Genomic DNA, 10,818 nt, shown 5'->3' with positions numbered 1-10,818 from the left:
TCCAGAGGACCTTTCAAATTCCTGTATTTCCTTTTAAAAGTTCCTCTTTTATAGAGATCAGTTTACATATCCAGTGTTCCTAACCCCAGTTTCCTAGAACAGTAGAACTTTACATATGTGTCTCTACAAACTTGGGCTTCAGGCAAAAAAAAAAAAAAAAAAGTGAACGCTTTAATGGCCACACATCAGTGTTGAAACACCTCCTTGTACTGTGGACATCACTTTGAACAAGTGGCCCAGTTCATGTCGTCCCGCTGTGCCCCGTGCAGCATCGCCTCCAACTGAGCCTGAACTTCAGCAAGTTTCTGTCGGTCCAAACTGTCATGAAAATTCCATTCCTCGTAGCAATGGACAGGGACAGGATAAATCACATACTTCAGCTTCGTCAAGGATGTCAAGTGCTGCAGAAGGCTCTTGAGCACAGGCATCGTAATGGGATTGAAGGCAAAGCTAAGGACACGGAGGTGGGTACAGTGGCTCAGGGCTGGGAGGACGGCAGAGAGAGTAGAATCAGTTATCATACAATTATTTATCTCCAGATGTTGCAGGGTGCTTGAGACCTTCTCCAGCAGAGTCTGGAAGGGCTCATAAACTTCTGAGAAGATCTGGTTGTTACTGAGACTCAATACCCTTAGGTGGGTGGCCTGAGAGCTCTGGGACAGGACAGTGACATCTCTGTTAGAAAGGCTACAGAAAGGTAGATACAGTGTATCCAACTGAGGTGGCACAACTCTATAGAGAGAAAAAAGTAAGTTTATTTCAGAAGAATGAGGGCAATGAGCCCCAAATCATAGGTACCTAAGGCTCTAGAATAAACTACTGTGTTCATGGTTTGCAATAGGTGGTTAACAATGTGGACTTTGGGATCAGACTTTATAGATTTGTGACCCTGAGAAAGTTACTTTACCACTCTGAGGTACAGGGTTTTAATCCTGAAAAATGTGCACAGCAGTAATTATTATACAGAAGTGCGGGAAAGATTAAGTGAAGAAATTGCATGCACTTAGTATATACGACACAATCAGTGTGGGATCTGATTCACTAATTTGGCGAGGATGGGTCTGGGAAAGCAGCCAACTGAGGGTTTCCTTTGACTAGTTCCCAGATGACAAGCTCTCAGTTCAGGGTCTAAGCCTTGGGGAAAACACAGGAGCAAAATTATCTGGCAGTGTTAACTATTGGGGCCCATCCATGGGCATGTGCATTAGTCCCATAGCTTAATGTTTCTCCATCTGAATGCCTCCCCTTCCTCTCTAGAGAGCTGTAAAGTCCAATAGGAGAAGGACTGAGTCTTTTTCACCAATATATTTACAGACTTATTATAGTGTCTGCCCACGGCCACTGAATGAATGAATGAATGAATGAGCACAGCTTCCTTTTCTAACCTCATCTGCTGCTCACCATAAGGTAGCCCTCTCTCCCCCGGCTAGGTTCAAACTCCCAGCAGTGCCTATGCTGAGGCAAAAGGAGAAATGGGTTACAAGGAGCTTAGGAAGATCCAAGCATGGTCTCTTCTGTCTTAACAATGAGGTGTTCAGGGAACCCAGGTTCCTCCCCACCCCCTCACCTGAGCAGTTTGTGCAGTTGATCTGTGAGGCAGAAGAAAGTCAAGCTGAGCTCCTGGAGATTGTCCAGCTGCCCAAGGCAGAGGAGAAAAGATCTGAAGTTCCTTCTCTTATAAGACTTAAAGGGGATGTTACACAGAGTAAGGCTGTTCAGGTGGATCACCCGAGCCAAAAGGGTGACGACTTCACTCAGATTAGCCTGATCTATTTCCAGGTGCTCAATGCACCCCAGATCCAGAAACTGCAGGATACTTTTGTGGGCAGACATTCTATCGATTCGCAAACCTCTGCAGCAGAGGTGCAAGGACCCAAAGTTCTGCTGAACTTTACTACAAAGGAAAGAGAGGAATTGCTCTGTTCTCAAGGTACTATTGAGGGAAATATCCACTAGTAATTCCATGGGTTCCTGAGCTGACTGAGGCTCAGACCCGGAATTACCAATCCCGAGGCACCTGACACTATGCTGAGCTTCCTCTATCTTAAGGATAGAGTGCTGAGAGTAAATGCATGACTGAAAACAGAAAGGGAATGCGGTCCCAATCTCAGAGCATATTGTCTCACAGTCCAGGTCATGCCTTAAATCTAGGATCCTCAGTTTGGGCCCCCTGTAAGGAAAGGAAGAGACAGAACACATGAGAGATAGCTGATTTTAATATAACCCAGCAAGATCAATGATGAGAAGCAGGGACAGAACACTTTAACCCTGGTTTTCACTTCATTGCCATTCACCAAGAAGTTCTTGCCACACAAATGCAGCGTCTTTCATCCTTTCCCCACCCCCTCCTTCACCTCCGGTCTTTCCCTGTCTCAATGCCCATATTCCACTTCCGTGTAATCGCACTCAGATCCATTCATAGTGTCCTCAAACACCTCTGTTCTATAATCAACTCTATAAGGCAATAGAGTCCCGAAGGTGACCCCAAGTGCTGACCGACAGCTCTGCAAAGACTGCAGTATTCACCGTTGGCTACTGTTGGGAGACGGTTAGGTATTCCCCAGCCCCAGGCTACAGCATACCCTCCTGCTGACTCCCTGTGTCTCTACTGGTCATAGTCTTACCAAGAGGAAGAGTTCTGGGCAGGGAGGATCTGCAGACCATCAATCATGGCTTCCAAGATGTCACAGTATGACTCTCGTGTGTTCAATGACCCAATATGGAGACAGCGAAAAGGCCAAACCCGCACCATTGCCTTTAGCATCGTCTTATGCCCACCCAAGAAGGCAGCATTGAACAATGGAACAAAGAGGTCTCTTGGGATTTCGTCCAGGGCATGGATAGCTGCAGGCTCATTATTCAGCAGACTCTTTGCAGCAAGCTCTAGGAGTGTGACTGTGGTCTTTTGGTCCATCTTCAAAAACCTGCTTCAGAGTAGAGAATATTTAGAAATCCTGAGAAGATATCTATAGTCACTTGTTTGCTTCCAGGGTTAGCTATGGACAAAATACTTATTGAATAAGTATGTGGTGAATCATAGGGCCAACTCAAGTGACCTCTACTATAGGAATAGAATGAAAATGGACTTGTGTGTATATTTAATTATATATGTGTAAACACACACGCGTGCGCACGCGCGCGCGCACACACACACACACACACACTTACATGAGATAAAATGCCATTAGAAATCAGAGGTCAGTTAGCAGAAGACAATGCTGACCACCTAGCTGCCTTCCTCAAATTACTTCCTTCTGAGGAGCTTCAAGATGGCAGAAGATAAGACGCGGAGATCACCTTCCTCCCCACAAATACATCAGAAATACATCTACATGTGGAACAACTCCTACAGAACACCTACTGAACACTGGCAGAAGACCTCACACCTCCCAAAAGGCAAGAAACTCCCCAAGGACCTGGGTAGGATAAAAGAAAAAAGAAAAAACAGAGACAAAGGATAGGGATGGGACCTGCACCAGTGGGAGGGAGCTGTGAAGGAGGAAAGGTTTCCACACACTAGGAAGCCCCTTTGTGGGCGGAGACTGCTGGTGGCGAAGGGGGGAGCTTCGGAGCCACGGAGGAGAGCGCAGCAACAGGGGTGCAGAGGGCAAAGCGGGGAGATTCCCACACGGAGGATCTGTGCCAACCAGCACTCACCAGCCTGAGAGGCTTGTCTGTTCACCCGCCGGGATGGGTGGGGGCTGGGAGCTGAGGCTCGGGCTTCGGAGGTCGGATCCCAGGGAGAGGACTGGGGTTCGATGCGTGAACACAGCCTGAAGGGGGCTAGTGCACCACGGCTAGCTGGGAGGGAGTCCGGGAAAAAGTCTGGAGCTGCCGAAGAGACAAGAGACTTTTTCTTGCCTCTTTGTTTCCTGGTGCACGAGGAGAGGGGATTAAGAGCGCTGCTTAAAGGAGCTCCAGAGAAGGGCGCGAGGAAATAGTTAATCAAGTCCAGGAAGCACAGAGAGTCCCATACAGGATAAATCCAAGGAGAAACACGCCAAGACACATATTAATCAAACTATCAAAGATTAAACACAAAGAACAAATATTAAAAGCCGCAAGGGAAAAACAACAAGTAACACATAAGGGAATCCCCATAAGGTAAACAGCTGATCTTCCAGCAGAAACTCTGCAAGCCAGAAGGGAGTGGAAGGACATATTTAAAGTGATGAAAGAGAAAAACCTACAACCAAGATTACTCTACCCAGCAAGGATCACATTCAGATTTGACGGAGAAATTAAAAGCTTTACAGACAAGCAAAAGCTAAGACAATTCAGCACCACCAAACCAGCTTTACAACAAACCCGAAAGGAACTTCTCTAGGCAAGAAACACAAGAGAAGGAAAAGACCTACAATAAAAAACCCCAAAACAATTAACAAAATGATAACAGGAACATATATATCGATAATTACCTTAAATGTAAATGGATTATAGGCTCCAACCAAAAGACACAGATTGGCTGAATGGATACAAACACAAGACCTATATATATGCTGCCTACAAGAGACCCACTTCAGACCTAGGGACACATACAGACTGAAAGTGAGGGGATGGAAAAAGATATTCCATGCAAATGGAAATCTAAAGAAAGCTGGAGTAGCAATTCTCATATCAGACAAAATAGACTTTAAAACAAAGACTATTACAAGAGACAAAGAAGGACACTACATAATGATCAAGGGATCAATCCAAGAAGAAAATATAACAATTGTAAATATTTACGCACCCAACATAGGAGCACCTCACTACATAAGGCAAATACTAACAGCCATAAAAGGGGAAATCAACAGTAACACAATCATAGTAGGGGACTTTAACACCCCACTTTCACCGATGGACAGAGCATCCAAAATGAAAGTAAATAAGGAAACACAAGCTTTAAATGATACATGAAATAAGATGGACTTAATTGATATTTATAGGACATTCCATCCAAAAACAACAGAATACACATTCTTCTCAAGTGCTCATGGAACATTCTCCAGGATAGATCATATCTTGTGTCACAAATCACGCCTTGGTAAATTTAAGAAAATTAAAATCGTATCAAGTATCTTTTCCAACCACAACGCTATGAGACTAGACATCAATTACAGGAAAAACTCTGTAAGAAATACAAACACATGGAGGCTAAACAATACACTACTAAATAACCAAGAGATCACTGAAGAAATCAAAGAGGAAATCAAAAAATACCTACAAACAAATGAAAATGAAAACACGACGACCCAAAACCTATGGGATGCAGCAAAAGCAGTTCTAGGAGGGAAGCTTATAGTAATACAATCCTACCTCAAGAAACAAGAAACGTCTCAAATAAACAACCTAACCTTACACATAAAGCAAATAGAGGATGAAGAACAAAAAGACCCCACACTTAGCAGAAGGAAAGAAATCATAAAGATCAGATCAGAAATAAATGAAAAAGAAATGAAGGAAACAATAGCAAAGATCAATAAAACTAAAAGCTGGTTCTTTGAGAAGATAAAGAAAATTGATAAACCATTAGGCAGACTCATCAAGAAAAAAAGGGAGAAGACTCAAGTCAATAGAATTAGAAATGAAAAAGGAGAAGTAACAACTGACACTGCAGAAATACAAAGCATCATGAGAGATTACTACAAGCAACTCTATGCCAATAAAATGGACAACCTGGAAGAATTGGACAAATTCTTAGAAAAGCACAACCTTCCGAGACTGAACCAGGAAGAAATAGAAAATATGAACAGACCAATCACAAGCACTGAAATTGAGACTGTGATTAAAAATCTTCCAACAAACAAAAGCCCAGGACCAGATGGCTTCACAGGCGAATTCTATCAAACATTTAGAGAAGAGCTAAAACCTATCCTTCTCAAATTCTCCCAAAATATAGCAGCGGGAGGAACACTCCCACGCTCATTCTACGAGGCCACCATCACCCTGATACCAAAACCAGACAAAGATGTCACAAAGAAAGAAAACTACAGGCCAATATCACTGATAAACATAGATGCAAAACTCCTCAACAAAATCCTAGCAAACAGAATCCAACAGCACATTAAAAGGATCATACATTATGACCAAGTGGCGTTTATCTCAGGAGTGCAACGATTCTTCAGTATACGCAAATCAATCAACGTGATGCACCATATTAAAAAACTGAAGGAGAAAACCCATATGACCATCTCAATAGATGCAGAGAAAGCTTTCGACAAACTTCAACACCCATTTATGATAAAAACCCTCCAGAAAGTAGGCATAGAGGGAAACTTCTTCAACATAATAAAGGCCATATATGACAAACCCACAGCCAACGTCGTCCTCAATGATGAAAAACTGAAACCATTTCCACTAAGATCGGGAAGAAGACAAGGTTGCCCACTCTCACCACTATTATTCAACATAGTTTTGGAAGTTTTAGCCACAGCAATCAGAGAAGAAAAAGAAATAAAAGGAATCCAAATTGGAAAAGAAGAAGTAAAGCTGTCACTGTTTGCAGATGACATGATACTATACATAGAGTATCCTAAAGATGCTACCAGAAAACTACTAGAGCTAATCAATGAATTTGGTAAAGTAGCCGGATACAAAATGTATGCACAGAAATCTCTTGCATTCCTATACACTAATGACAAAAATCTGAAAGAGAAATTAAGGAGACACTCCCATTTACCATTGCCACAAAAAGAATAAGATATCTAGAAATAAACCTGCCTAAGGAGACAAAAGACCTGTATGCAGAAAATTATAAGACACTGATGAAAGAAATTAAAGATGATACAAATAGATGGAGAGATATACCATGTTCTTGGAATGGAAGAATCAACATTGTGAAAATGAGTCTACTACCTAAAGCAATCTACAGATTCAATGCAATCCCTATCAAAGTACCACTGGCATTTTTCACTGAAATAGAACAAAAAATGTCACAATTTGTATGGAAACACAAAAGACCCCGAATAGCCAAAGCAATCTTGAGAAAGAAACACAGAGCTGAAGGAATCAGGCTCCCGGTCTTCAGACTATACTACAAAGCTACAGTAATCAAGGCAGTATGGTACTGGCACAAAACCAGAAATATAGATCAATGGAACAGGATAGAAAGCCCAGAGATAAACTCACGCACCTATGGTCACCTAATCTAGGACAAAGGCGGCAAGAATATACAGTGGAGAAAAGACAGTGTCTTTAATAAATGGTGCTGGGAACACTGGAGAGCAACATGTAAAAGAATGAAATTAGAACACTCCCTAACACCATACGCAAAAATAAACTCAAAATGGCTTAAAGACCTAAATGTAAGGCCAGACACCATCAAACTCTTACAGGAAAACATAGGCAGAACACTCTATGACATAAATCACAGCACGATCCTTTTTGACCCAGCTCCTAGAGGAATGGAAATCAAAACAAAAATAAACAAATGGGACCTAATGAAACTTAAAAGCTTTTGCACAGCAAAGGAAAGCATAAACAAGACGAAAGGACAACGCTAAGAATGCGAGGAAATATTTGCAAATGAAGCAACTGACAAAGGATTAATCTCCAAAGCATACAAGCAACTCATGCAGCTCAATATCAAAAAAACAAACAACCCAATCCAAAAATGGGCAGAAGACTTAAATAGACATTTCTCCAAAGGAGATATACAGATTGCCAACAAACACTTGAAAGAATGCTCAACATCTTTAATCATTAGAGAAATGCAAATCTAAACTACAATGAGATATCATCTCACACCGGTCAGAATGGCCATCATCAAAAACTCTACAAACAATAAAACACATATCACATTATTAAACTAGGAATCTTGTCGAACAAACCAATATCATACAGATGAACAGAATGAAGGGAATTCCATACAAAACATTGTAAAAAAAAAAAAAAAGATAAGGAAACAAAAGTGCACACATATTAAACAGCCACGAAGGAGAAAAAGACTGGAAGTCAACACTCCAAACAAAATTAATTATACTCAAGCAAGCATTGGAGGATATGAAACCCACCTTAAATAGAATATTTTAAAAAATCAAAAGACAGAGATTGACTAAAAAGAAAGGCCGAAGCAAAGATTTTATAACCAACTGGGGTGTCCTTTAAATATCACAGCCTACAGAAAAAGCTTTTCAACTTGTAGAAACTTAGGAAATTCTGCACCCCTCAGCCCTTCCTAAGGAAGCTACTAGAGCAGGGGTCTGCAAACTGGCCCACTGAGCCAAATCCAGCCCACTGCTTGATTTTGTAAATAAAGTTTTATTGGAACACAGCCATGATCAATCATTTATGTATTGTCTATGAATGCTTTTGCACTACAGTAGCAAAGTTGAGTAGAGTGACAGCGACACTGTGACCCAGGAACTTACAATATTTCCTATACTTCTCTTTACAGAACGTTTGCCAAGTAATCTAAAAGAGGAACTGGGATTGTGATCCCACTGCGATGAGAAGGAAAACTTCACCAAAATACCTAATGGTGAGTATTTTACATACAATAAAAAATCAAGGTGGAGGAAAGGGGAGAAGACTAATGTACAAAAGTTTTATGCTGTGAAAAAAAAACACGGAAACTGTGCAACTAAAAATGAGAGAAGGGAGAGAAGTAGAAGAAAATAGAACAAACTTTTTATCATAATGCACTAGGTGAGTGTTAAATGATACTGGAGGAAAAAACGCATAGACCAGAGAGTAAAGTGTTAAGAAAACAGGTGGTTCAGGATGATTTTAAGAAAGCGTTAAATGTGACCAAAAACATGTCTTAATGATAAAAGCCAAAACTCACAATGAAGATATAAGCCTTAGGAATATTTATGCACCAATAACAAACAAACACCTTTATAAAGCAAAAATGCAAGAAGACATAGATAAAATAATAATAATAACAGGAATCAGTAACAGTAGGAGATTTAATACACCAAACTCAGTCTAAGGCTGATCAAGTCATATAAAAAAAAAGAGAAAGCTAATCAATAATGTTATATAGGGAATATATTCTTGTCAAAAATGCATCATAATTATCTCACAGAGTTGAGATAATTAATTTCTATAAAGTAGAAATAGTACAAACAATCCTCTCTAACCCCAATGCAATAAAAGTTAGTAACAAAAATTGAAAACAGAAAGGCCTTTCCACCTGAAAAAACTTTTTAAAGCTTCTCTTAAAAAATGTTGAATATAAGAGGAGATGCAAACTCAAGTTGTAAAGAAATTTTTTCAAAGAATGACTATGAAAAACTACATATTGGCATCTATGGGATACATTTAGAGCGGTGATCTGAGGCAAATTCACACAGTACACACTTTTATGAGTAAAAATGGAAGAATGAAGATAAATGAATTAAAGCATGGCCTCAAAAAACGAAAAAAAAAAAAACTAGGAAAAAAAGAACAACTAAAGAAAGCAAAACATAAAACAGAAATGAATGAGATACAAAATAGAAAAACGAAATCTTGCTTTTCAAAACGGACAAACCCCTAGCTGGCTTGATGAAGGAAGAAAGGGAGAGATCACACATAGACAAAATAATAAATGACAAAGGAGAAATAATCATTGAAACAGAAAATAGAAGAGATTACTTTGCCAACCTCTATGCAAATAAACTTGAAAATCTATGTGAAATAGGTAACTTCCTAGATAAATACAGATTACCAAAACTCTGATTCTAGTGTTAGAAAGCTTAAATTAGGCAATTTTCATAGAAGAAATAAAGTTATTACAGCAATACCCCCAAGAAGCACCTGGCTCAGATGGTTTTACAGGTGAATTCTAGTAAACCATCAAAGAACAAATAGTACCAAAGCTCTATGAGTTATGTAAGAACATTAGAAAGGAAGGAAACTTCCCTAACTTCTTTTATGAAGCCAGTAGCATGCTAACAGGTAAAACGTAGATACCAAAATACTAAATAGAATATTAGCAAACATCCAACAATACATTTAGAAACTAATATACTGTCATCAAGTGCAATTTATTCCATTAATACAGGGCTGGTTCTATATTAGGAATTCCATTGATATCATTCACCATAGTAATATAATTAAGGACAAATATCATATGATTAAAACCACAGATGCCAAACAAATCTTTGGGAAACTTCAACACCCATTCATGTTAAGAAAAGAAAAACCTCAAGGAATGGGAAAGAGGGATGCATTCCTAACATGATAAAAGATATATAATTAATTCCTCATGCAAGTATTTTATTTAGTGGGGGACTACCAGAGGTTTTCCAATAAGGTCAGGAACAAGAAAAGTATGCCCATTATATCATTCCTGTTCAATCTTCAACTACAAGCATTAGTCAGTTGACTAGAGAAATCAATTAGATTTATGAGAATGAATAACAAGAAGTAAAGCCACCTCTGTGTGCAGATGATATTACCGTACACCTGAAAAGCCCTACAGAAACAATGACAGATTAAGTAAAACAATCAGAGAAATCAGCAAGGTAGTAGGATATAAAGTTACATACAAAAGTCAGTGGTCTTTGTGTACACACACACACACAGCTGGAGGACACTTTAGTAGAGAAAATTCCATATACAGTAGCAAAAACAAAGCTTAAGTGCATAGAAATGAACTTAATGAGACCATCTATGCAAGGAAAATTTTTAGACACTCCTGAATGACATAGAAGGAAACTTGAATAAGCACAAAGACATTGGTCAATGTTCTTGGATAGAATAACTCAACATTAAAAAGATGTCGGTTCTCCCTAAACTGATGTATAAATTTAATATAATCTCAAAAATACCAGCAAACGTTTTTATGGAGTTAGATCCATGGATAATAAAATTAATATTTTTTTAAAAATCATGCAAGAATAGCCAGGA

General features: G+C 39.5%; 1 protein-coding gene across 1 annotated transcript in view; it reads right to left on the bottom strand.

Annotated features, from left to right (window-relative positions):
- Nucleotides 1-218: 218 nt before the first annotated feature.
- The window catches only part of LOC133081852 (melanoma antigen preferentially expressed in tumors-like), a 62,532-nt gene continuing 51,932 nt past the window's right edge, over nucleotides 219-10,818 (bottom strand). Inside the window, exons 3-5 of the mRNA XM_061178180.1 lie at nucleotides 2,625-2,924; nucleotides 1,568-2,170; nucleotides 219-732 (exon numbers count right to left, since the gene is read on the bottom strand). Of these exons, the coding sequence (XP_061034163.1) occupies nucleotides 219-732; nucleotides 1,568-2,170; nucleotides 2,625-2,924 (1,417 nt within the window). The remainder of the gene's footprint in view (nucleotides 733-1,567; nucleotides 2,171-2,624; nucleotides 2,925-10,818) is intronic.

This window comes from Eubalaena glacialis, chromosome X (genome assembly GCF_028564815.1).
Source record: "Eubalaena glacialis isolate mEubGla1 chromosome X, mEubGla1.1.hap2.+ XY, whole genome shotgun sequence".
Lineage (NCBI taxonomy): Eukaryota > Metazoa > Chordata > Mammalia > Artiodactyla > Balaenidae > Eubalaena > Eubalaena glacialis.
Note: the sequence above shows the minus strand (reverse complement) of the source record. Positions and strands in the feature narration are given on the sequence as shown.